General features: G+C 35.9%; 3 protein-coding genes across 5 annotated transcripts in view; 1 reads left to right on the forward strand and 2 right to left on the reverse strand.

Annotated features, from left to right (window-relative positions):
• Positions 1-201: 201 nt before the first annotated feature.
• On the reverse strand, positions 202-2,584 carry LOC119839931 (NADH dehydrogenase [ubiquinone] 1 beta subcomplex subunit 5, mitochondrial). Its single transcript, XM_038366386.1, has 3 exons — positions 2,397-2,584; positions 2,089-2,299; positions 202-512 (listed from the first exon to the last, which is right to left on the reverse strand). The coding sequence occupies exons 1-3, from the start codon at positions 2,549-2,551 to the stop codon at positions 306-308; spliced, it is 573 nt and encodes a 190-aa protein (XP_038222314.1). The 5' UTR covers positions 2,552-2,584; the 3' UTR covers positions 202-305.
• A 596-nt stretch (positions 2,585-3,180) lies between these two features.
• LOC119839952 (brefeldin A-inhibited guanine nucleotide-exchange protein 3) lies at positions 3,181-15,733 on the forward strand. Of its 2 annotated transcripts, none has more exons than XM_038366409.1 (24): positions 3,181-3,429; positions 4,184-4,317; positions 4,786-4,905; positions 5,279-5,456; positions 5,996-6,125; positions 6,612-6,791; positions 7,058-7,156; positions 7,444-7,668; positions 7,880-8,116; positions 8,329-8,381; positions 8,471-8,636; positions 8,720-8,834; positions 9,240-9,407; positions 9,489-9,657; positions 10,026-10,149; positions 10,353-10,530; positions 10,708-10,849; positions 11,024-11,234; positions 11,314-11,407; positions 11,645-11,797; positions 12,123-12,353; positions 12,495-12,668; positions 12,753-15,353; positions 15,423-15,733. In XM_038366409.1, exons 1-24 carry the CDS (start codon positions 3,345-3,347, stop codon positions 15,633-15,635), a joined length of 6,180 nt encoding a protein of 2,059 aa, XP_038222337.1. In that variant the 5' UTR covers positions 3,181-3,344; the 3' UTR covers positions 15,636-15,733. The 2 variants fall into 2 exon arrangements, with proteins under 2 accessions (XP_038222337.1, XP_038222336.1); XM_038366408.1 differs by having other exon boundaries at positions 3,182-3,429; positions 9,486-9,657.
• The window catches only part of LOC119839953 (reversion-inducing cysteine-rich protein with Kazal motifs), a 38,572-nt gene continuing 28,961 nt past the window's right edge, over positions 15,728-25,338 (reverse strand). Inside the window, exons 6-18 of one of the 2 annotated variants that reach the window (XM_038366411.1) lie at positions 24,842-25,021; positions 23,918-24,100; positions 22,995-23,221; positions 22,600-22,732; positions 21,980-22,121; positions 21,542-21,653; positions 21,103-21,262; positions 20,180-20,332; positions 19,264-19,443; positions 18,706-18,880; positions 17,959-18,104; positions 17,068-17,207; positions 15,728-16,769 (exon numbers count right to left, since the gene is read on the reverse strand). In XM_038366411.1, coding sequence (XP_038222339.1) covers positions 16,134-16,769; positions 17,068-17,207; positions 17,959-18,104; positions 18,706-18,880; positions 19,264-19,443; positions 20,180-20,332; positions 21,103-21,262; positions 21,542-21,653; positions 21,980-22,121; positions 22,600-22,732; positions 22,995-23,221; positions 23,918-24,100; positions 24,842-25,021 — 2,567 coding nt within the window. In that variant the 3' untranslated portion in view covers positions 15,728-16,133. Of the gene's footprint in view, positions 16,770-17,067; positions 17,208-17,958; positions 18,105-18,705; positions 18,881-19,263; positions 19,444-20,179; positions 20,333-21,102; positions 21,263-21,541; positions 21,654-21,979; positions 22,122-22,599; positions 22,733-22,994; positions 23,222-23,917; positions 24,101-24,841; positions 25,025-25,338 lie in introns of both variants that reach the window. The other variant, XM_038366410.1, reaches the window with a different exon arrangement.

The following is a 25,338-nucleotide window of genomic DNA, read 5'->3' on the forward strand; positions in this document are numbered from 1 at the left end:
AAAAATAATTTTATTACTGGTAATGTTTCTACTTTCCATACTACTAATGTCCAGAGCCGCATTTAGATGTTGTTTAATTTCCATTCAACTTCAATTATGCTCTTTTCAGATAAGATTTAAAGCCATAAAATAACTTTTATAACATGAAATTTATTCTTCTTCTTTTCTGATCTATCAAAAGGCCTCACAATTAAAGACAAATGAAGCAAGAAACAATATTTATTTATCTACAGAGAAATATGTAACAATACACTTGATTACTAAATACACTAACATCCCTCCAAAAGATGTAATAATATGTAAATCTAATCCTTGTAGTTCTGACCAAGACGCTCAGCTAATTCATCACCAGTTTGTTTGTTGATACGTAGGTACTTATTGACCATAGGTCTATAGTAGTATGCTTGGTAATCTTGCCTCTCCGCCATTTTCTTCATAACATCCTTTTCAAGTTGGCGCAACTTCATTTTCTGAGCTTCTTCATCGATGTAATGCATGAACTTTTCGTACTCCTGAAATATTAATGTATAAATGCTACATTAATGGCACAATTAAAACATTAAAGTATAAATAATATTCTAGTAGGCCCAATTTTTGTTTCACTGATTAAAATAATAACGCCCGGCGGTTTCACCCGTGTAAGTCTCCTATAGGAATTTCGGGGTTAAAAGTTGCCTGTATGTTATTCCAGTTATCTAACTATCTACATACCAAATTTAGCAAGCAAGTGGTTCAGTAGTTTTTGCGTGAAAGAGTAACAAACTCACATACACATACATCCATCCTCACAAAATTTCGCATTTATAATATTAGTAGGATTAGCAGTTCTTTGCTAAACAAATTGTTTGAATACATTTGTTTATTAAAAATTTCTAATTTATAAAGCATTTCAATGCTATAAAACTAAAAATTAAATTTAACAAAGGCCGCGTTCCATCGATACAATATTGTAATCATTGAAATAATGTTTCGTATTGGTTGTGATGGTTCTTAATCATCTCAATAGATGGCGTGGGGTGCCCCTTAGGCACAATAGAAGAAATTCGATTACTGTGGCAGGATCACGGGTGGCCGAGAGGCTAGGCGTTGCTACGGTTAGGCAAGATACGCAGGTTCGAATCTTGCCTCGTGATCAAATTTTTTCTATTCTTTCAAAAATTTCTAATTTATAAAGCATTTCAATGCTATAAAACTAAAAATTACATTTGTTTAATTATTTTTATTTTAACCTCATCAGTAATTGAATTTCATCTGTAGGAATAATTGTCACTAATTACAGTAAATATAAATACTACTAATATACATACCCGTGACCATATATAATTAATAAATCGCATTTAAAATCCGTTAAACAGTTTTTAATTTCTAAATATAAAATACTCGCATAAAATCAAACACAAGAAAATACTGGTCTAGTTAAATCAGAAATTTATAAAGAATAGGAAAAATTTTTTGATTACAATGCGGGATTTGAATCCGCATATTTTTGCCAAACCGTAGCAACGCCTAACCTCTCGGCAACCCGTGATGCCGCCTCAGTAATTAAATTTCCTCTACTCTTTTGGTTTCATTTGGCTTTTGGTTTTACCTGCCCTGATATCATTCACCTTATTATTTTAATACTATAATTAATGTGAGTCCATGGTAACAGTAATATGTTGCAAATTATGATAGTTCAAAATTTTTTAACAGATTGCAGAGTACATGTTCAAAATATTTAATAACAGTTCACAGTTTACACCAAAAATATGGCATATCATACAGATTCAATAAATAACATTTATAGAAAACTAGCTATCAGAAAGCAGCAGGAAACTTAGACCCAGGGTTTTTCTAGCATGTTCCCGTTCCCGTGGGATTTCCGGGATAAAAACTACCCTATGTCCGTCTCCTGGGTCCAAGCTACCTCTGCACAAATTTTCAGCCAAATTGGTTAATCCGTTCTTCAGTTATAAATAGTGTAACTAACACCACTTTCTTTTATATATATAGATTACTGTGTATAACTTGTAGAGCATATGTAAATACAATTCAAAAATTGAAGCAAAACATTAAATGACATCAAACAACATTTATTCATGTACATACCTGTTGGGGACTATTGTGGATGTACCGAGCAATGAATCTCGTGATTGGGTGGCGGTGGTACTCCCAGTGCTTGGGATTATAATCATTCGGTATTGGTGTCAACTGAGCTGGGCCGATGAAGACATTGGTATAGAAGATAATGGCACCGACTGGTATAAGTCCAATCATAAAGTAATAATGCAGCATGTCCTTGAATTTGTGCCATTGCCACCTATAAATTTAAAAATTCAAATCAAAATTTGTATTAGATTGTTTTTCGTCAATGGTATTTATGGTTAGATAATCATTTCAAACAGTGTTGATCTTACCTCGATGGCTGCATCGCCATGGTTTTGGGGCCATGGCCAGCGCTAAGGCTTTTACCAATAGAAAAGTTTACATTTTGAACTACAACTGGTGCTTTTGCATTATTTTTTATTAAATTAATACCGAAAGATCGGCCCAATGCGCTCCAGGACACCATTTTTGTGATAATAAAAAATGACACTGAGCGACTGATAACTGACGTTTGACATTGACAAAAGGCAATATGATAGTGTGCACAGACTAAAACGACAAGATTTTAACAGTACCTTTATTATTACTATTAATAGTACCTATTTATTGCAATAAAAAAAGAATATCTTCATTATAATACACTTTTTTTTTCAATGATCAAATTCTATGTAAGCATATAGTAAATGGGATTAATTTTATTATACGTAGGCATTCCTAAAAACAGAAGCACATTAATATCCTCTTGGCACCCGCGCAAATTCAAATTGTCCAAAAATATGATCAACAATAAAATACACATACATTGATTTTAATATTTTAATTTTCAAAGATTGCATATTAATTTGATTATTTTAATTTTTAAATGTTATCAATCGACGCTTTGAACGTCCGTCTATAATAAATATCTTACCTACCTACATAAAATTAATTCTAGATGATAGTTAATAATAGTATTTGAAAATAAATATTAGACTGATTCAAAACATAAGTTTAGTGATAGACACCTGTTGATATCAATATAAAATAAACACAAAAAGAATACGGTCAGAAGTATTGATTTTTGTTCTGAGCATGCTCAAAGCTACGCGTCAACCGATAAGCACGAAACCGCTAGAAACCACCCACTCTATAGAACTTTACTATACGCAGTAACCATTTATCATTAAACTCTATCACAAACGTTGTTTTAACTGCAAAAATAGTGTTTATTGTGATCGATACGAGGCAAACGATCAAAATGTTTGCCCTGGGAGTTTGAAATGGAAGAATTGTTACAAGATATATTCAAGGAATCTTCTGGTCCAAAGTTAATCTCCCTTAAAAAATCATGTCAGGAAGCACTAGGTAATTAATCGATACAGTTATAAATAATTAAGATACTTAAGTGTTTAACAGAACTTGCGATTTGATAATTTTTTTTAATGATTGCGCATTATATTTTATTGATTAACTAGCTTTGCCCGTGGCTTCGCACGCATTAAATTCTGAGTAGTATAATAGATGACGATACATATAAATCTTCCTCTTCAATAACTACTATACTCTAACATCTAAGCCTACATAGAGATACAGAGAAAATGACTTTGGTTTCATATTATTTAGCTTAATTATATCAATTTAAGATTCCAAAATTGAAATCGAGTAAAATATAATATAAAATATGTAAAGTGTGATGTACTCAATAAGTATTTAATTTACAAAAAATGCTATGTAGATATTTATTATGAAGCTTGATTATTAGCATCTTTATTTTGGAAGTTAAGTGATTTTTAGTAAATAGAATATCTTAGCTACTGATTTATCTACTTACTTCTACATCGTAGGTATTATTTAGTAAGTGATTGTAATATTAAATTATTTTTGGCGCTCTCTTTACAATCTCAAAGCTATTACATACATAACATTTCTATCTTAGGGTGCGCATTGAAAAAACGAATCAATACTACAATGTTCTTGATAAAAGTAGAAAACCTATCTGTATTATACAAAACGTTTACCTATGCTGAATGTTCGACCATCAGACGTGAAACGTGGGCATAATATGCCCGCTCTGCTTTTAATAAAAAAAAGATATACCTGTGTAAAATGCCATCCACAGAGCTACTATGTGCACAAGATGTCAGCGGCTGGCGGGCGTCGTACGAGCTCCGGCGCGCGTGCCTGCAGCCGTTGCAGGTCGCGCTCGAGAGCAAACGCCCCCGCCTCGTCGCATTCGCGCTCCAGGGGTTTCATGTATGTCCCACAGTAAAAAAAAAACAGAATAAAAGAAAAAATTAAAATAACTTATAATGTTATTAGCGAAATTGCAATTTTGTCGAAAAATTGTGATGCTTAACGTTTGCTTGCGTAAAAATTTTGAAATACTTTTCCATTATTGGAAGTTGAATATAGGAAGTTGTTGTTGTAGTTTTTGCATAGTTTTTGTAACACAATTTTTCAGTTATTGGTGTGCCTTATAATTGGCGTATCTTATATGTAATTAGAATGATTATGAATAAAATGAATAAAAAAAAATAAAATAAATTATTGAGGGTTGTGATTGGGTGGGTGGAACGGGCTTCCCCTTCTCCATTATATTTCATAATGGAGGAAATTGTATAAAATAAATACAAAAGTATAAAATTTACGTTTCGCTTTATGAATTGCATAACAATAAAAAAAAACAACTTTTTAGCAAATTTGAAACTTACTTACTTCCAGAAAATACTTCGTGACGATAGATTCCACCGGGGTATAGAGCCTGAGGATGATTCACTATGGATGCCGTCACAACTGCTTTGCGCCACTTCATCAGTCATGTATCAGTTACCAGATACACAGGTGAGTTTTATTCACAACACTAATAGAACATACAAAAGAAACGACTTACTATCTTAAAACTAATATTTATATAGCACATATATTTTTTTCCCAATTAAAAACGTTTTCAAATTTATCGTATGAGATGGTTATCGTACCAAAATTATTTAAATAGCTTTTCAGTTGGGAAATAATTTCGATACGATAGTGCTTTTGAGATATGCAAGTGCAAAATTAGTGCGCGATGCTATATTTCACTAGAGATCTGTGCAACATTACAATGCAAAAAAGACATCATAACAAAACCACTTGGCATTTAAAATTAAGTTTTTTACGCTACTAAAACTTCACATAGAAGCAATGTTAATGACAACAATCATTATTTATTGGTCAGGTACAAATATTCCGCATGTACCTGTCGCTGGCGCTGTCACCGCGGCGCACGCTGAACGGGCGGCTGTGTGTGTGGGCGTGCGGGCGCTGCGGCGAGGCGGCGGGGGGCGCGCCGCACGTCGCCGCCGCCGCGCGCGCAGCCGCCGCGCAAGTGTTGCGCGCGTATTGTGCGCAGCTCGGTGAGCTTTGTGTATTTGAAAGTAACTGTTCGACCCGGCTTCGCTTGTGGAACGTATATAGCGTATATAGTCTATAGATTTAGGAGATCACGTACGTATTCAACAGTGAAATAATTTTTATAATTGATCCAGTAGTTCCTGAGATAAGCGCGTTAACAAATAAACAATGAAACAAACTCTTCACTTTTTATATTAATATACATAATCAGATTAACATACTCTTTGAGGTGCTACTCTAGTAAACATATTTCCAATACGTTTTTCTGCAATTCATAATAGGTAGAGTAATTCTTTTTGACATCTCATCATCATCATCAGCCTGTAAATATTTTCAACACTGATACACAGGCCTACTATAAGAGCTCAGGCCATAATGGCCAAGTGCGGGTTGGCTGATGTCGATGGCATGTCCTCAAGATTTTGATGCATGCCGGTTTCTTCATGATGTTTTTCCTTCACTGATTATTATCAGTGGTGATGTTAACACATGATTCACCCTTACTCCTATGAACTAATATAACGGATGTTGTGGTCACCAGATGAAGAATGCCAAGAGCTACTCTCCGAAGGCTCTCCATTGGGCAGAAACCACATAGTGGCGGTGGGATGCTACAGCGAAGTGATACCGGTCATACAGTACTTATGCAGCAGACTGTCTGAAACACAATTGTATGTATCTGTAATTAAGTCATTATGATCTAAAATCCAAATCCAAAATCCCTGCTGGTGGTGGTAAATATTATAAATATTTAAATTTTCTGTCATCTTATAAAACGATCATTTATTCATAAATAAATATTTACATCAATGTATTGTGTAATTCAAGAATAAAAAAAATTAATGACCTGCAAGTCGGACTCGCGACACTAAAGGTTCCATACAAATTATCCTGCAACTGCATTAATTAATTAATTGCTTATGAGCAACTGTAAAAACTATTGTTAATATGATGGCAGCATACATACATTATCTCTGGAAAATTCAAGTGTCTAACTGAGATATAGTCTGGCGACAGACGGACGGACAGACAGATTACAGACGGATAGCGAAGTCGTAGTAATGGGTTTTTTGGGTACGAAACTCTAGAAGTGATAATTTTCTGTTCATTATAACTGAGAACTAGTTATTAAGTTTATCTCGTCGAAACTATTTCAGGGTACCGAAGCAGAATCCATTAGCTCTATTCTTTCTGGACTGCTTGTTGACATTAATGTCAAGTTTGTCGGATCGAGTGAGCGGCAACTCTCACTTCACGACATTTCTCTGGCAGAAGTTTGTTCCATCACTTATCTCTTTCTTGGGAACACCGCGCGTCGATAAAAACATCAAATCTAGGCATGTATACACAGTGTTGTCTTAATATTTGAGTAAATAAACTACAATGCTTTTGCATATTAATATGCGAAATCACGTCCAAAAATTAAAAGTCATTCATTCAAAGTTGCTTAATACTTCTATAGCTAATCGCTATCGAATTAAAACCATTAGCAAATGTTTATGAATGGCCGTATTTTATATTTAAAACTTTTCGATTCTTCATAAGTAATAGATACCTATGGTTGCAATTCTACTTAAGATAATTGTATTAATTTCTCTCACAGAGAACATGAGGGCCACTTGGTTGATGATTCAGGTCGAGGATCAGGCGCGTTAGTTTGTGCTCCAAGCTTCAACAGCAAACAGGCTAAAACTATTTATAGGTGAGCTCTTAATTATCGATTAAAACTCAATTGTAGATAACTATACCACACTAGCTATGCCCCGCGATATAAGGCAAGGACGAACCCGCAGGCAAAAGAAATTAATACGTTTTATACTCTCCTACATTTACATTCTAAATCAGTATCATGTATCATCAAAATCTATTTAACAGTTTTCGCCTGAAAGATTAGAAATATATTATAATATGTAATAAAGGAGGACTAGTGGGATCTATCAATGATTATTACAATATTATTTTTAAACCAACCAATATATTACATTGCAGCATTGCCAACCAGCTAGTCCGACTAGTGGGCTCGACATCCAACCTACGCCCAGTACTAGAAGCGCTTTACCACAGAATGTTACTCTACCCTCCGATACAACACCGGGTGGAACCATTGAGGAGTGTGAGAGAGTTGCTGCAGCATCCTAAGAGACTGGTTCAACTGGTACTGCTGAAGAAAAGTGACCCGGAACGGCACAGCGATGACATGGCGATTGTGAGACTGTAAGTACTTACTAATTAAAACCTCATTTTATATTTATGCGAACAGATTAAAATGATCCCATAGATAAAATTGTGAATAAACTTTTATCTTTCATTATTATTTCATCATAACATATCATACAAGCCGTGTAAACAATATTTTTCATTACTTTAAAAACTTTTTTGTGACTATAACTGGATTACATTTTTAATAAAATTTTCCATTTTATAGAATTATGGACGGTATAGAAGAATGCGGACGCGGTGGAAATCCTGAAGTTGTAGCGGCTGCAGTAGAATGCGTAGTATCACTACTGGATGCTTTAGAGAAACTCTGTTCAGGCTCCAACGATTATATTACTGCAGAAGTAGCTACTCTCATTTTACATCACTGGCCCAAATTACACGATGCTGATTACTCTGGTCCATTGACATATCAAACGTTGGCAAGATTGCCAAGCCCGTATAGGTTTGAGACATTTTCCACAATAATCGCGGCTTAGTAAATTTTATTTGTTGCATGAAATATATTATGATATTAATTTATTTATCTTTACTTCGTTTTCATAAGATAAAAATACCTATATAAAATAAAAATGTATTTTGCGATAATATAATTCAAGATTCGAACTGAGATATGGCAAAGCTACGCTCTGCAGCAATATATATTTCTTATTTCAGAGATGTCGTAGCGGTTCTACAAAGCAACGAAGAAAAGGATAATGATTCTTCAGGTACACAGAGAAAGAATTAGCTTTTTAGTTTAATTACATTATTAATTAGTAGAATTAGTTAGTTCATTTCATTGAATACGATATTTCAGATACATCGGGTCCAGAAAACATAAGTTCAGGAAGCGAGGCCGAAGCGGATTCTGATGCAGATAATGTGTTTTTACCGAGTAGAGCGAACAATCCCACTACACAAACGAAGCAAGAAAATATCAATGATAAAACTAAAACCATTCCGAAAACTTTAAATCTCGGAAGGTGCGGCCTGGAAATTGACACAATATTTAACAACAACGGATATTTTATATAAATATGTCATTATTAATTGTTATTTGTTTCAGATGTACGATAACTGAATGCAATGTGGATTTAGAAAGGCACAACGCAAGGCAATTCGTGAAAACGTTACACAATTCTCTACTTCCAAAACTTCTACATCTACGAACTTGTATTGAGGTAAGATCTTACGATATGATCGTACAATAATAATGAAATAACATACATGTTACAAAACAGAAAGAAGTTTTTATAAAACAAAAACCTGCCTGCCTGAACCTATCTTGCACTTGAATATCTAATTAAAAAATAATACATACTGAAGATGAATAAAATAATGTTGGATACATGATCTCTAAATAATTTATTATATATCCGCTAAAACTCTCACGGTTTAACTAAATCTTATGATTACTCAAGCTAAAAACATAGCTCCTATTCTGTCCTATTTCAATCATAATCGAATTACGACTCCGGCGAGTATTCAATAAAATATTAATCTCTTACAATAGGTATCATTAAACTTATTTTAAATGAAACTTAATTAAAAATAGGCTAAGAAAAATATGTATTATCTTAAATTAGGTGGATGAAGCAATGCAAGAGTTTGCATCGAAGTGTTGCCAACATAATGCAGCTCAGCCACCAGCCACAGCTTGTATCATGAACGCAGATGGAGTGTATCTGGCTACTTACGCTGCTTTGCTGCTTACTCTAAAGCAAAGGAGGAGTAAATATTATGCGGATATTAGCGTAAGTTTTAATACTGAACATTTTTAATGAACATTAAAAAAGACGAGTTAATTAATTACCTTTTTATTCATGTTCCAGAAGATTCCACTGCCTCTAACTGAGGATGAATTCGTAGATGACGTACAAGGGAGCGGAGTTCTAGTGTATCTGTCAGCCACTTGGCTAAGGGAGCTGTATCAACAAGTTGTTGCCACAGATCTATTGAAAGACGTCCTGTCTATCGATCATCCGCTTATTCATCTATTATCTGGTATGCATCTAACAATATGAGTTTATTATTGATATTAACTAAGAACTAATAAGAAAATAAACTAACTAAGACAAATTCTTAGTTTCAATGAAATCAAACATTCAATATAATAACTACTACTACTATCATATAATAATTATACTAGCTCGTGACCCGCGACTTAGCACGTCTAGTAAAATTCTCTATGAGTGTGAAATATTTCCGAAATAGCCTGTGACTACCTCTAAACACAAAAATCATACCATATAAGTGCTACGTACCATTCGGAATAAATAAGAAACAAACTAGTAAAAAAGCAAAAAACACACTGAAGCGTTTATAATATTACTTAGTACGGATATCTTATAAAATTAATTATATCGTTCAAGACTTGGGTGGTTTGGATTCCAATCCGGTGATGTCTGACTGGCAAAGATTGAAAGAGGTATCAATGGTACATAACAATTCAGACGACACACCGCAACACCAAGCTAGCTTACGATGGGCCAGGAGGTAAATTAGACTACACTTTTATGAGTTTCCTTTTGATTTTTCATTTTTTTATTTCGAAATAGAATAAGAAATTTATATCAAAAAAACATTTTTCCTGTTAACAATTTTTGTTCCATCTTTTGTCGTGATTAATACATTAATACATTAACCATGTTGCTACATCTTGATATTATAGCAACATTATTCTCAATATAAATTTATAGGATACTCACGTGCATCTGGGATTCAATGGTGACAGTACTAAGCGTTCCATTAACTGGCTATAGAAATAAAAAGCACAAATTACAAGGAATCATATCGAAAAAGATTAACACGTTTGGCAAGAGGAAGCGGATTGCTTGGGAAGGATTGACTATTCAATGCTTGGAAGGGCTTCATAAGGTTATATTTTAAATAGAAAAACACCGATTTTAAAAAACACGCTTGCTATAATTTTATTGCACACGTCCTGATATAAATTTTGCACTTAAATACCTTTCCAATTAATCGCTCCAATATTTAATCTCCTAGTGCTTCTTTCTTGTCTGAATTATAACATTTAATGAATTATCACTTTAGGCCGCAAGAATAAGCACCACACTAAGTCTACAGAATCGTTGCAATAGCATTTTAGCATTGTTAGCCAGCTCAGCTATATCACAGCCGGCTAATGGGAAAATATTGTCTACACATGCCTTGTCGCTGGACATTTTAATATCAGGTATAGAAAATTTATTCAATAAATGCTTTTCTAAAATATTTGTTTGTTGTATTACTATAATCATCAATTTTACCCACGCTTTTTCGTATCGAGCAATTATAAAAAATATGTATTTATGAACAATATTTTATTTATATTTAATTAGAGAATTATTACATGCATACCATATTTCAGGTGGCTTAGAGCTCGGTTCGAAAGCACCAGAGTGCTGGGATCACATATTTGCTGCATGTCAGTATGTGTCAAGTTTCGAACACTCACTATTTGGCCAACAAGGAAACAACGCTACGCCAATAATCACTATGCAAACTGGACGAAATAAAACAGTTTCCATACTGCAAGCTGATGCTAAATTGGGTTTAGATGGAAGAGAGGATGAAACTTGGTAGGGAAATTCAAAATAATATTAAAATGCATAATTAAGCTGCAAAAATCTGTTCTTAATTACATAAATATATTTTCAGCGTGGATGTATTCAACTTTTTGCAACCTGTTTTCGATAACAATACGAATAATGAAATGTCTGTGGCGAAAATCGTGGAAACATGCCGCCAAGAGGTACTAAGCCGTTTAATCCGATTTTTATGTAATATTATACTGTTCCTAAAAATGTTATTGGTCTTCCAACATATGATTCGAAATAAATCGATAAATGATCGGTCCATTATCCATTCAGTTATATCGAGTGCCATAATCTTGATTCCTGACCTGACCTTTTTACAAATATTTTCCAATTTCGCTAATATACTATTTATTCTTCATTTAATTGTTTCATTATGAAAATGGGTTGTACAGGGTGGGAATATAATATCGGGGTCGAACGCGGCACGCGTGTGCTGCGCGCTGACGGCGGCCGCGGATGCGCTGTACACGCGCCTGGCCGCCACCACCACGCTGCCCACGCTGCGCGCTGCCTTGCAGAGACTCGTGTCGCATCACCATCGACTGGTAATTCACTGATTTCACTGAGTCACTGATTTAGTATTTATGAGATATTTAAACAGATTTATTTTAAAAATACCGAGAATAGTATCATGTTTGAGTCACATATTGTGACGTCATAGAAGTTTATTTAGTCAATTAATAATTTGTTTCAATTTGATGTAAGAGTCAGGCAAAATAAAATAAACCGTTACTGATATGTTAAAAAGTTTGCTAAGTACCTTAATGTAATTTTTTCTTATGAAACATATAGATTTCTGTGTTGGATCGCACAGAACTTCCCTCTACGTGGCTTCAGACTTGTATCTTGAGAGTACAAAACCAATTTCAGCTATTCTCTACCTGGGAACAAGACGTAGTTAACAACAACATCGGCTGGTGGCGGCGTGGGGCTGTTGGTAGAGGAATGGGTGTGGGCGTGGGTGGTGGTGCGGGGGCCGCGGGGGAGGCGGCGCGGGCGCTGTGCCGCGCGGGGGACGTGGCGCTGCGCTGCTTGCGCTCGGCGCGCCCGCTGGCGCACAGGATGGCGATATGGACGGTCGTCGGGCCGCATTTTATGCAGGTGAATATGTTCTGTATTAGAATTATCCAAAAAAAAAATAAATAAATAGTATGTTAAATTGAATTTATTTAAATCTTATATATGTCAAGTAACATAATATATGTCAACTTTATAAAAATTAACATATGTATTCCCCTATAGGCGGCATGTCATAAAGACATTCAAATATCAAGCTTGGCGATTCAATGTTTACATGATTGCGCCACGACACTTCTCAATCAGCAAGTTGAATTGCCTCACTTTCATTTTAACGAAGCTCTGCTTAAACCTTTTGAAAATCTGCTTTGTTTGGAACTTTGTGATGATGATATTCAGGTACGTAATTTTTTTTTCTCTATGTATAGCATACAAAAGTTTTATAGCAACCATTTTTTTAACCTGTTAATTAAACTGTTTCAGGAACAAATAATCTCTTGTATTTGCGAATTTGTAGAGACTAATAGGATGGAAATACGATCTGGTTGGCGACCTCTGTTTAATACCTTAAGAGCAGCAAACAACTCAAACCAATATTCGGCTATTCTCGAAATATTTAAGGTTTTCCTAAATACTGATAACACCTTGGTGTTTGCTAATGCAGCCTTGGACTGTATATTATGTCTTCTAAGTCACATAAAAGGACTTCACTACGAAGAGCCTCAAAATAATGAAGCAAAGCCTAAAAAACCAACAACGCCAACCCAGCCAAAACCAAGCTTAAGTTTGAAATTCTCAAAGAATAGTAAATTCATACCGCTCAGTGAGGAAAAGACTGAAAAAGTAATAGTGGATATGTGTAGAGAAGCGCTTTTCCATCTGGAAAACTGTGCTGATATTTTAACAATGATGTATAATATGCCAAAATGCCCCATTTTCAACACAGGGAATAGAATAAAAGGTGACTTACCTTTGTCAGTTGTGGATCCGATTATACCCAGTGCTTCACTGGACGTCACAAAATATATTAACAACGAAAATTGTATTGAGGAACTCATTTCATACAGAAAATTATCTACAAGTCTACCACCATCAAACACAACAAATAATTGCTTGTTAAAATTGGACAAACCCAGTAATATACTCAAAGTTTGGTATGTTCTCATCGAAGGTCTGATATCAGCAACAGTTGTTTGTTCCAAAAAGAATCAACCAGCAGCAATGGAAACACTATTTAAATTGCTCAGAAACATAGCTGATGTACCTGGAACACATTTTGGTCTCCACTGCATTAATCATCTCCTGTTGCCCACTGTTCAAAATTGGCTTCGTCAAATTGCCAATGTGAACACTCATTGGGATAGTGTAATGCCAAATTTTAAGCAATGTTGCGGTATGACAACTGACACAATTGTATTTTATTTACACAATTTACAACAAATTAATGTTGAATTAGCGACAGCAGATGAAAAAAACGATAAAGCAAATGAACCATTTGAAAGTCTGGAAGTGACGTTTGCTTTAAAACAAATCATGTTAATTTTGGTGGAATGCATCGCACAAGCACAAGAACCCATCGCAAGACTGGGCGCATCCTGCATAAGACATATCATTCTAACATCAGGACACCTCTTAACAGATAATCAATGGGAAATAGTATGTACAAGTTTACATAGGGCTTGTAATGTCAGCTTAAGTCCCTTGAAACAATTGACGTATGCTTTTAAGGAAAATTCAAACAGTTTTTATGGAGATTTAGCAATTGTTAAAGTTGCTGCTCGAAGAGATTGTTCAGTGAATGACAACGTAAGACTTCATGCCATGGCACAACAAGTATTTCTTACAGAACAACTAAGAGGTGAAAGTAACTTAAAACAAACTTCAAAAAATTCATCGCAGATGTTGATAGACGACCGTAGTTATATATTTTTAATCTACCTTCAAGAAGCAGTAAATTCTCTGAATCCTGATTTGTATACGGTTAGAATTCCCAATAGAGGACTAGTTGTTGGATTATTGGCTCATCAAATACTTATTCAAATTATTGCCACAGTTCTCATACAAGCTTCTTCTGATGTTTTCCATGGTATTAATGGGATTTTACTGGAGAGCCTTAAAAGTGGTACCAATATTTGTAACTATCAATTTATTCTCAGCAAGAATAATACTGACTTACTCCTTAAAAGTTTAGAGCTCTCGTATACAAGAGCTATGCAGTTTGATTCAAGACCTGGCTTGAAGTTCCTTGTTCAAAAAGTTTCCAATTTGGACTATGCAGCGAATTTGTACAAGCAAACATCTTCAGCTTGGTTGATTAAAATAATTGCACTCACTGATATTTTTTACAATGGAGTAACGAAATTTAAGCTGAAACCAAACGACTTAACGATAATATTAAAGAACTATACGGCATCTCTAAATATGACATTCGAGTATGATCAATTTGTAATGAAAATATTTGACTTGAAAGCAACGTGGGAACTTTTATGTAGTAGCTATTTAAAACACCTAATAAACGTCACAGACTTCGACAATCCAGAAAATATTAAAGACAGAATATCGCTCAGTTCTGTCGAAACAGATTCATCATCTAATCACTATGAGGAATTCTTTATACAAGAACAACAAGAACAAATTGATACGCTTGAAGAAAATAAAGAAAACAACATTAACACTAGCGACGATGATCAGGAAAAGCCGAGACCATTCACATTTGCAGACTTTAAGGCAACTAATACCAAACTCAACGAAGATTCACTTAATTCTCCAACAATTAACAAAGAAAATAAAATAAGTGATCCGGAGAATGAAAACGAAGAAATCGTAAATGAAGTATTTGATGAAACAGATAGTCCTATCAAGAGTAATGAACCTAAAAAAGTCATTAGATACTCAGATGTTAGTCCAGAAAAAGTAAAATTACCGACTTATGTGCAAGCAGTGGACATTGACACTAAAGCCAGAAATGTAAGCATCACTATAAGTGATGCTGCTATGGAAAAAAACAAAAACGTTGAAACCATTCTCCCGCCACAGCCCGTTCCACCAGAAATAGAACAACAAAGAACTATTAGCATTATTAAGGTAAGTTTCCATGGTAATTTTGAAGTTACAGTTATAGAAATAAAATTATAATATTATTTTCTATTACAGGATATTGAAGTACAGAGAAATTGTTTCCTGAGTATTTTAATGGCATACCTAGAATTAGTGCTAACTTTCCCATTAGAAAGATTTCATCTCATCTATCCTGTCCTGCAGACAGGTTTCGTGCAGCTTGCTAAAACCGTAAACGACCCCCAGCTTCTTGATAGAATCAATGTATTTTTCGATAAACGAGACTTGGTCGAATTTAGTTATAAGTAAATAATTATTCAATTAATCGTGATGTTATAACAATCACTGTAATAATATATTCCTGGATCTCTCAATGATAATCGCCAAATAAAACAACTGTATTATGTGTACTGACTTTTATTTTATCACCTTTAAATATAAATATCTCTTACAATACACAATATAAACATTCGTCTCAACAAAATAACAATACAATAACATATTTGGTATAAGGACTACTTTGTCTTTTGTAAATTGGTTACAAATGCTTAATTCAGTCTATACATAATACGGATCTACTGAGATATTTTAAACGTAAATACAAACATGGCACTTCTTTGCTGTTAAAAAACTGTACTTTAAACTCTTAAACAAGTTATAACATCAATTGCGTCTTTGACTCACATAAAGCAGACCAAAGCATTAATCTCATTATCGATATAAGGGTACAAATTTCCTATGAAATAGATCGCTATTTACATGTTTTATTTACACTTATATTATTTACAATAACCTTATATCATAAATTTATCTTAATACATAAACACTTATAAAAGAAATGATTAACGTAATAACAGATATGCCTAGACCACCACCTGCTTGAGTAGGATAAGTGTGGACAATTAAAGCGTATGATAACGCACTCAGTCCTAAATCACTTGTTATTAACGCACTATCCCTATTAATGAGATCAGCTATTTTCTCAGCTTCCAATATGCATACTTTTAACTGTAAATCTGTAGGATTCTTCAAAATAGATTCGATCGTAACGAAAATCTCCATTTCTATAGTCAAGTACCCTCTGAGCGCACACTCTGCAACTTTCACATGTCTTTCTAAAGCGGATAGCACATTTTTGAGATTAATAACGGATGCAGATATATTTGTTCCGTAAAGAGCTCTGTCGATTTGTTTTTTCGAATACAAAATTCTCAGAGCTCCACCACATTTCGGACAACACGCCCCGGGAGCGGTGAAACCTAGACAGTTAGGTTTTTTCAATGGAGGACACAGAATTCGATCTAATTGGCATTTCGGTTCCATGACATCAGAAATGGGACCAACTGCAAAGCACGGGCCGTAATAATCGACACTAACATATTCAGCCCAAGAAGCACATTCAGACGAATAAGATACGCCATTGACCCCACAAACGGTGCCAGTCTGAAATAAATACAAAAATCTTTATTGTTAATCAAAAAAGAAACCTAAAATTACACAGTTCACTATTTTCCACACTAGAATTCCCTGTGTTATGGAGAATAGTCTCTTTCACCCTTCATTTGTTCTATTTAAATCAATCTTATTATACAAAAACTACAATCTAAGATTACTGATACTATATATTACTTATTGTGCAAATTATAACAATGAGATTAGTAATTAATAGATCAATTTATTTTATAGATACGTATGTTATATGTGTAACATTCAAGGGTTCGGAGGGTCATTGAATACTTACAGAAGAACATCCCTGCAAGCAATATCCCCAATAAGCCAATTTTCTTCCACTCATGACAAGATGGCATGGATTCGAATGTGTCTGTCCGTCTGTATCACACACCGGATTGGTCGGTTGGGCATTGCAGTTTGATATGTTCACTGTAATAGAATGTTAAAATGTTTTTATGTCTTCAGAAATAAATACTAGTATTTCCTCAAACACAACACCATTGAAGTAATTGTCTTTCATGGTCTCTTTAATATGATTCAACCGAAAATTTATTTCTTTATTATTGTGAAATACATTTTATTGTTATACTTATAATTTTAAAACTAGCAAAGCGTGCGTCCGGTATAAATTTTCTTTCTAATAACATTGCTGACTCGCATAAAGGGAGACAAGGGTGTTCCCTTATGGGCTGAATATTCTCGACCTACACGTCTGTGTTTTGCTTTGATTTATTTATATTATTTAGTAGCTTTTGTCTGCGGCTTCGCAAGCGTTAAATTCGAAGTAGTTTTATAGATGTTACGTCACTCTTTCTACAAAAAAACTCAAAATCCGTTGTGAAATTTTAAAGATCTAAGTATACATACAAACATACATAGAAACAGACGCGGGAACTTTGCTTTATACTATGTAGTGATGTTATTGTATTATTTTGTTATTTCGTTGTTTTTTCCATCATCAATGTAATAATTAACCCAAAAATAGACGTTACTGAAAAAAATAATACATCATTATAAAGATTGGCTCCTGACACCCTTGTAAAGATTTTATTCTCAAAGGCGACACACTCGCTATCACCCTGGTTTATGTGTGCACATGCATGGCGCATCTGCCCGATTGCCCCACCTAACATCTCAGATAAAAGTCCCCAGTTCGCGCTTAGCCCGCATGTACACCCACCGCAAGCATGCTGCGGGCAGTCGAGCTGCAGGCGCGAGAGGCAGACGGAGCGCGCGGGCAGGCACACGTGGCGGCGCGGGCACGCCGCGCTCGGGCACGCCGCGCGGCTGCCGAACTCGATCTCGCCGTCCGTTGCGCCGGCGCATCTGTAATACCAAGTTGTTCGAATCGATAATTATAAAGTAATCCTGACGTAAACATTGTTTTTATATATCGCTCATGTGTGATAAGGCCATTGTACATCTTTAGTACAAGTTCTATACGATATAACAACTGTTCTATTTCTATAATAATAACAGTATCATTTCTATGTATGTACAATAAAAAGTATTCATTTTATGACTCATTAATTCAAAAAGCGATACAATGTTACATCGGTAAAATTTATTATATTATAACATCACAATCTAATTAAATTAATAAAGATAATAATGTCTATTTGTGTAAAATTTGGTACCAAATTGTTGATACTTGATACATAATTTATATTATATTTTTGTTTATGTATACTCTGAAATAATTGTTGCAGTAGAACACTGTTCTTACTAAATCATCAACAAGATGGACGAGTAGTCATGTGCTCTGAAATAAATATACAAATTTGAAACAACAATCAAAGCAGGCGAGTGAAAAATAACCCTCACATATCACACATCCTACAGAGTATAACATCTATGCATAGCGGCAAGCCTCCATACAGACCCACTACACCGGACCCAACATATACAGGCCACACGCCGCACTCACTTGGCCAAGCACGCGTTGGGGTAGAGGCGGGCGGGCGTGTGCACGGGCAGGTGGTGCGGCGGGCAGTTGCACGGCAGCCCCGTCATGAGCGCGGCGCGGCCGCACGCGCGCCGCCCGCACACGCGCTCGCCCGACATGCAGCGGCACGGGTTGCACTCCATGTAGTAGCGCTCGCCTGTTCAACAGGATTTTTATATGGCAAGGCAAACGAACGGGGGGTACCTAATGATTATAATTAAAACTTAGAATTTGTAAAATATTCTGTTGTTAGAAGAGCAAATGGTCATGTTAACACCTATGTTAATCAATAACATATTAATCAAAATTACATTCTTATATGTAACCATTACAGTAAGTAGATATACATGTATTTAAATTAAGTATGCAATTTAGTAAAGACTCTTTTATTGATAGATGGTGAGTGTATTTAATTAATAGAATAAACAACACATAAAAAACTACTTTTAGGCTGGCAAGCAATATATGTAGGTATTTAAAATAAGTATACAGAGTTATTATTCTTTATAGATACGTTGTATAGGGTATGTATTAACTTACCATGTTTAACAATTTTATCATGCAACCGACAGTTGTCCAACGCAACACTGGGCAGAGGCTGACAATTAGTAAGACCTCGATTGGTGCAGCGACATATCTTGATACAAACTTTCTGCGAAGCGCAGGGCATTGGAACTCGAACCCATGACCCAATTGGAACTACATAAGGGCTACCGTCACCTGAAAATGAGAGTGATTTCTTTATGTTTTTATGGCTCGCAAATCGATATCAATTTTTTACAGACTTTTTTCATAACTGATAAGATAATACAAGTAAGGGGGCGTCCATAAATTACGTGAGGTGTTTAGAGGAGGGAGGGGGTCAAGTAAAATCTTTCCAAATCTCACTTGGGGGAGAGGGAAGGGTTTTAATAAATATCACGTATTTTTTTAACAGAAAACCGTGAAAATAAAGTTTAGTTAAAGTAAAAAAAAAATCTAGGAAAATTTACATATGTCAAAAGTCAAAACTTCATGTATTAGTATTCGTTATTTATCCTTTTAAATCCCGCGGACGGTTATTTTTTCTTTTCCTTTCTTAAATCCAATGGGATCATAGTCAAAATATATTGCAAAAAATCTCACGTGAGATTTGGGGAGGGTGGGGAGAGAGTTAATGAAAATCTCTCGAAATCTCACCAATACAAGGAGGGCGGAGGGGGTCAAAGATCCTGAAAAATGTCTCACGTAATTTATGGACGCTCCCTAAGTAAATCTAAATTGAGACAATCAGTACCTGGAAATATATTTTTATTTATACATCAAATACATGGATGATATTATAACGTGATCGAATAAGATGATTTAAAAAGAATTATGATATTGTAAGTGATTTTTATTTTTATGACTTGTTTAGAGATAAAAGTAAAGTCAGAAATCTATGATAATTTTATATAAGAAAAATCATAATATGCACCTAGAGGACATCCATCGAGACAAACATAGCGAGTACAGGAATCCGTGGTAGCACAGCTTCTATTAAGCGCACAAACTTGCGACGAATTGCAAGGAGCTCCAGCACAAGGCGACCGAACTGCCTCTCCAGCTGATAATAATGGAGGTTCTGGACCTGCAATTAAATGATTTTTTTCAAGTTGTTAATTCCACTTGTATCTAGACGGTATTGTCATTAATAGTAGTAACTATAAAGTCGTGGATAAGTCTCCTTTTGAACTTTTATATTAAATCTCTAGAGTAAGGCGATCTTAACACAAGAAAATACATAAACGACTTTTTTTTTTAATTGAATTCATCAAAAACTCAAACATATCACAATTATATCAAACGAGTAAATAGCAAAACTGATTTCCAAATCAAGCTTCTCAAAATATTTTTTATTTAATGCTCGCTGCGCCGCGTGGTTATGCTCATGGACAAATCCACGGGAAATACTTTTTATATAGCTCAAGTCATTTTCTGATATAAGCGATATTACTATATTAAAGTCTCGTTAATATCCATTGAGTATTTTATAAAAATTCATTCAAGAATATAAGAATCCAAACAAACATCCATCCATCTGTCCATACTCACAAGCTTTCGCGTTTTTTATATTTGTAGGATTGCACGCGCAACCAGATCGAAGTATCAGACACAATATGGTACATGTACACGCTTGATACAGCTTGGCTCCAAGCTTTAACTATATAGCAGTTAGAACGTAGTTTGCCTACTTTGATCTGTGCCCCAGAACCGAGACGTCTCGGCTCGGCTACGAGCTCTCGCAAGCTCGCACAAACCAAACCAAATTTACACACGAGTCTGGAGTCGCTTGTCAAGACTTGGCAAGCTTTGTTACCGTCTAGCTAGCTTAGCTAGGTCAGTCAAGCGCGCACTCACTGGGCGCCATGAAGTCGGACAGCGGCACGCAGGGCGCGGCGCGGCGCGGCGGCGCCAGGCGCGCGCACAGCGCCGGCGCCGACAGCGGCGCAAGGGACCACTCCACGCACGCGGACACTACCCGCACGCAGTCCTCCATGCACAGCAGGCTGCTGTGCCCCTGCGATATTGGGTGCTGGATGATATTTTTTACGAAGAGTGACTTTCATTGGTTAATACTCTAATAGAAAAATTAATTTTTAAAATATAGAACGGATTCCATATCAAACATTTGGTAATGGCATGATAGATAGAAAATTTTGTCATTCAACGTCGTCAATAATAGCTAACTTAAAAAAAAAACACCATAATTAGCCCTGTAATGCAATTCTCTTAATGTGATTCAATTCACACTTGAAGTATTACTAGAATGAATAGAAACCTGAATTGCGACAAATACCTTGGCAGTACACGGTTTGACGTGTAGCGCGCAAGCCACGCTCTTCCACACATCAGTCGTGCATTGAGTTGAATTCTTCAAAGGCAACTGCATTCCAGCAACCGTTACATAACTGAGGAAATCGTTCAAAAATCAATTTTTCTAAAACCTTCAATTAATGTTTCATATTGACCTATTTACATATTAAGATTTATATGGTTATATACAATGAAAATGTTTGGTTAACAATATAGAAGCAGGTAAATTCATCAGCAAAAAATTCCAGTGAAACAATGCAATTTTAATGTTCTCCATCTAAGATCGGGACGGAGTGAAATTATTTAAACTCAAACACCAGATTAGACTACTTCACCGATATTTATTTTACTCATGCCTTTCATCTATAGAAAATATTTCTTTTACATCGAGTTATAAGCAAAATAAGCCTCTACCCCTTACCCAGATCCCTTCTGCTCAGCAACAGCAAGATGAGCATCGAGGTCTGCTTGAGCGGAGCACGATCGGAACAGACTACTTGGTCTGTTGTTGAGCTGGCTGCAGTATGTCAGACCAGCGCATCCAAGAGAACACGGAGACTCCACTGATGGGGACATAACATAATTATAGATTAAATAGTAGGAATATCGCGATAAAAACTTGTCCATATGTTATTCCAGTTGTCCAGCTGTCTATGTACCAAATTTCGTAGCAACAAACACACACACATCCTTACAAACTCTTGCATTTATAATATTAGTAGGATAGGATTGGTACGAGAAAATTTATCCCAGGAACTCGGTTCTACTGATTAGGAAATAATAATAGATTAATTGAGAAGAGATTCTTGAAATAAATGAAATAATATTTTTGGGGAATAAAACATAACAATTACTTTAAGAATTTTATACACAAATTAAAAGCAGTCACAAAATTGTTTTATTTATTATTCTTACATAACTCTCAAATATAATAATTTACCTAGTTAGTGTTAAAGCAAATAAAAAGAAGACCACAGATACCACAAAAGATTAATATCTACATATCACGTTTACGTAAAATTAAACAAATAAACAACCAACCTTCTTCTATACACTCAGCTAATTCAGTTTCCTGAGGATCTCCAAGACACTCCGAATAAAATTTCTGCCAATTGGTTTGCCAGCCGGAGTTAAAAGTGTTAAAGCACAGCCGCCGACAATTGATTGTCGTACCCTGAAAGTTGATACAGTTTTAGATAAGTATATGTATTTATAATTGATTTTGTTAATATGACTACTTTGGACAATACATAAAAGAGTATTAAGGTGAATTGGGCAAGGGTTTGGAATGGATCCAAGATGTAAACTGTTTTTATTATGTTCGGGGTATTATTTTTGGCACTTTCACTTCATTAAGTACTTAACTCATGGCACTACCAAAAATTCATACATCTATTACACTCTATCCATAACATAAAAGGAAACCAAAAGTATACCTTCTGACAGCAATGCAGTTTAGCGACATCATGAGGAATAACATCTTTGGTGTCAGCAGGAGCGTCCTTCCGCAAGAAGCACTGCCACATATTGTCGTGTATAGCGGGCGCTCCGCATTCCTGGGATAGGGCTTCGGCGATTTCCTGGGACTCTCCCGTGCGGCGGAGCACTGTTTCGCATGTACTGCGACACTCTTGGCTTGGGGATTCGTGGCAACATGGCAGGTCTGGAACATAAATAAGATTTTAATTTGAAAAAGTAATAATAATTCTGCTTAGTATAAAGCTCCAGAGTATATTGAAATATTTTTTTGTGTAGTATATTTATTTATGCTATAGGCTACATAATGTTCGACAATAGGAAAAGCGCGGGGCTAGACTAAACGAATGTGTAATCTACATATTGTAAATGCTCCTATTAGTGAAGGATAAAGTCGTGATGAGGCTGGTATGACTTTTAAAACAGCAGTTTGATTACACGAACATCTACTACCGAACACGGTCAGCATTGTTAAATGCTCTTGAATGTCTGTCTACAAAGTTTAAAACAGATTTTGACCTAACCTCTCCGACTCCTCAAAATAATAAACACTGAATTTATTGTCTTTCATTATGTGCGGCCATGATTAAAAGGGCCCAATATATATGCTGATCCATATTGATGTCCATCAAGAAGTAGAGCATAAGCGTCTAGATAGTATAATACATCTGGACAGTAATTAAGTCGAAGGCCCGTTTTCCTCATCCTTCCCAGTCCATTCCTTCTTTCCAGTCGTCAATACTTTCCTTATACCTTACCCCTTAAAAGCGGGCAGCGTAGAGGCACGACTGCGAATATTTATGGAACGTGGTGATCGCTTACCATTAGCCTGAGAGGCTAACTGAGCTGTTCAAAAAGAAATATGACAGTCAGGTGCACTAACATTTGGAGGTGTCGGTGTGCACAGTAGTGGCGGTGAGGTCGGCGAGGCACTGCAGCAGCGGCGGCGAGCGGTCGCACTTGTCGGCCGCGCGCTCCCGCGCCGCGCCGCGCCCCTCCGCGCGCGCGCCCACCCGCCACAGCGCGCGCGAGCACGCCTCGTGGCAGCTCAGCGACTGGGTTTGTGCTATTCGATTTTTATTCATTTATTGCTTCTATCAAAGTAAACAGCCTTCACATTGTAAGCTAACATCAACCAAATTGTCTCACTTGTTACACAGCATATGTAAGGAAATTATTTAATTCTGGCGATCCTAATCAGGATAATAATAAAAAATATACTTATAAAACTACTAGATGACCCGGCAAATGCTGTTCTGCCTTACTCTTATCCTTTAGGAGTATGAAAAATACATGTTGGCCGATTCTCACACATACCCAATATGCACACAAAATTTCATAAGAATCGGTCCAGCCGTTTCGGAGGAGTTTGGCAACGAAAACTGTGACGCGAGAATTTTATATATTAAAAAAAAGATTGTCACAATATTGTCATCGATCCTTAATAAAATAACAAGTCATAATCGAGTCGACTCGACGGCTCGTTACATGACATAATGGTTGAATTAACGGCTCGTTACATGACATAATGGTTGAATTACACTAAGACTAAAACTACAAAATACAATAATACGCAACCTGACGGTATGTATAAATTAAAAAATAAAAAGAAAACAAAAGCTACGCATAATGTCATGATCCTGAGACCACGACGTTGATATGCTGTCAGAAAAGCAGCAGGCAGATCAATTTCTAAATATGAATCTAAAATTTGACAATGACTCGTTGTGCAACGCAAAAAAGAACTCAGCATTGTAGTTGAGTACATATTATATATGTATATGTGTATATTAGCATTCACACTCACAACAGCACCACTGCGCTTCTTGCTGCTTCTGCACGCAGTCGAAGAAAGCGATTTCATCAGATCGCCGACAGGTATTGGACAGCGCTCTCGCGTCAGACGCGGTAGCACACGCCGTACGGCATAACGGCGAATGGCCCAGTGAACAACAGGCCCGACCCCACCAGCCTGAGCCTTGGACTACTTCTGGTAGAGAGGAAGAAAGAAAATTTTCAGTACGGATAAATAGAAGCTGAAGCTGTGTACACGTCATTGTCAGTCACTCAGAAAACTCAGAAATGCCGACATTCATGAACGAATTAGTCTTCAGGTGATAGATAGTTCATGGCAGTTAGAGTATAATAAAATATAGCACGTGTAGGTACTGTTTAAGCACTCACTTGTATGTGGTAGTCGAGCACGCTTCGGCACGAATTGGGCCGGCTCGCACCGGGGAAGTACCACACCCCCACAGAAGACCGGCGTGAAATAGCATTTTGCTGTGTTTCGTTCGGTGAGTG

Source organism: Zerene cesonia, chromosome 5 (assembly GCF_012273895.1).
Source record: "Zerene cesonia ecotype Mississippi chromosome 5, Zerene_cesonia_1.1, whole genome shotgun sequence".
NCBI classification, from domain to species: domain Eukaryota; kingdom Metazoa; phylum Arthropoda; class Insecta; order Lepidoptera; family Pieridae; genus Zerene; species Zerene cesonia.

What these genes read in the sequence shown, in the direction of transcription:
- LOC119839931 (XM_038366386.1), bottom strand. Translation starts at nt 2,551, where the DNA reads ATGGTGTCCTGGAGCGCATTGGGCCGATCTTTCGGTATTAATTTAATA. An exon ending in ATGGCGATGCAGCCATCGAG is followed by an intron (nt 2,300 to 2,396) that starts GTAAGATCAACA and finishes TTAAATTTATAG; the next exon opens with GTGGCAATGGCACAAATTCA. An exon ending in TCCACAATAGTCCCCAACAG is followed by an intron (nt 513 to 2,088) that starts GTATGTACATGA and finishes TTAATATTTCAG; the next exon opens with GAGTACGAAAAGTTCATGCA.
- LOC119839952 (XM_038366408.1), top strand. Translation starts at nt 3,345, where the DNA reads ATGGAAGAATTGTTACAAGATATATTCAAGGAATCTTCTGGTCCAAAG. An exon ending in AATATTATGCGGATATTAGC is followed by an intron (nt 9,408 to 9,485) that starts GTAAGTTTTAAT and finishes TTCATGTTCCAG; the next exon opens with AAGATTCCACTGCCTCTAAC. An exon ending in TGGAAACATGCCGCCAAGAG is followed by an intron (nt 11,408 to 11,644) that starts GTACTAAGCCGT and finishes TGGGTTGTACAG; the next exon opens with GGTGGGAATATAATATCGGG.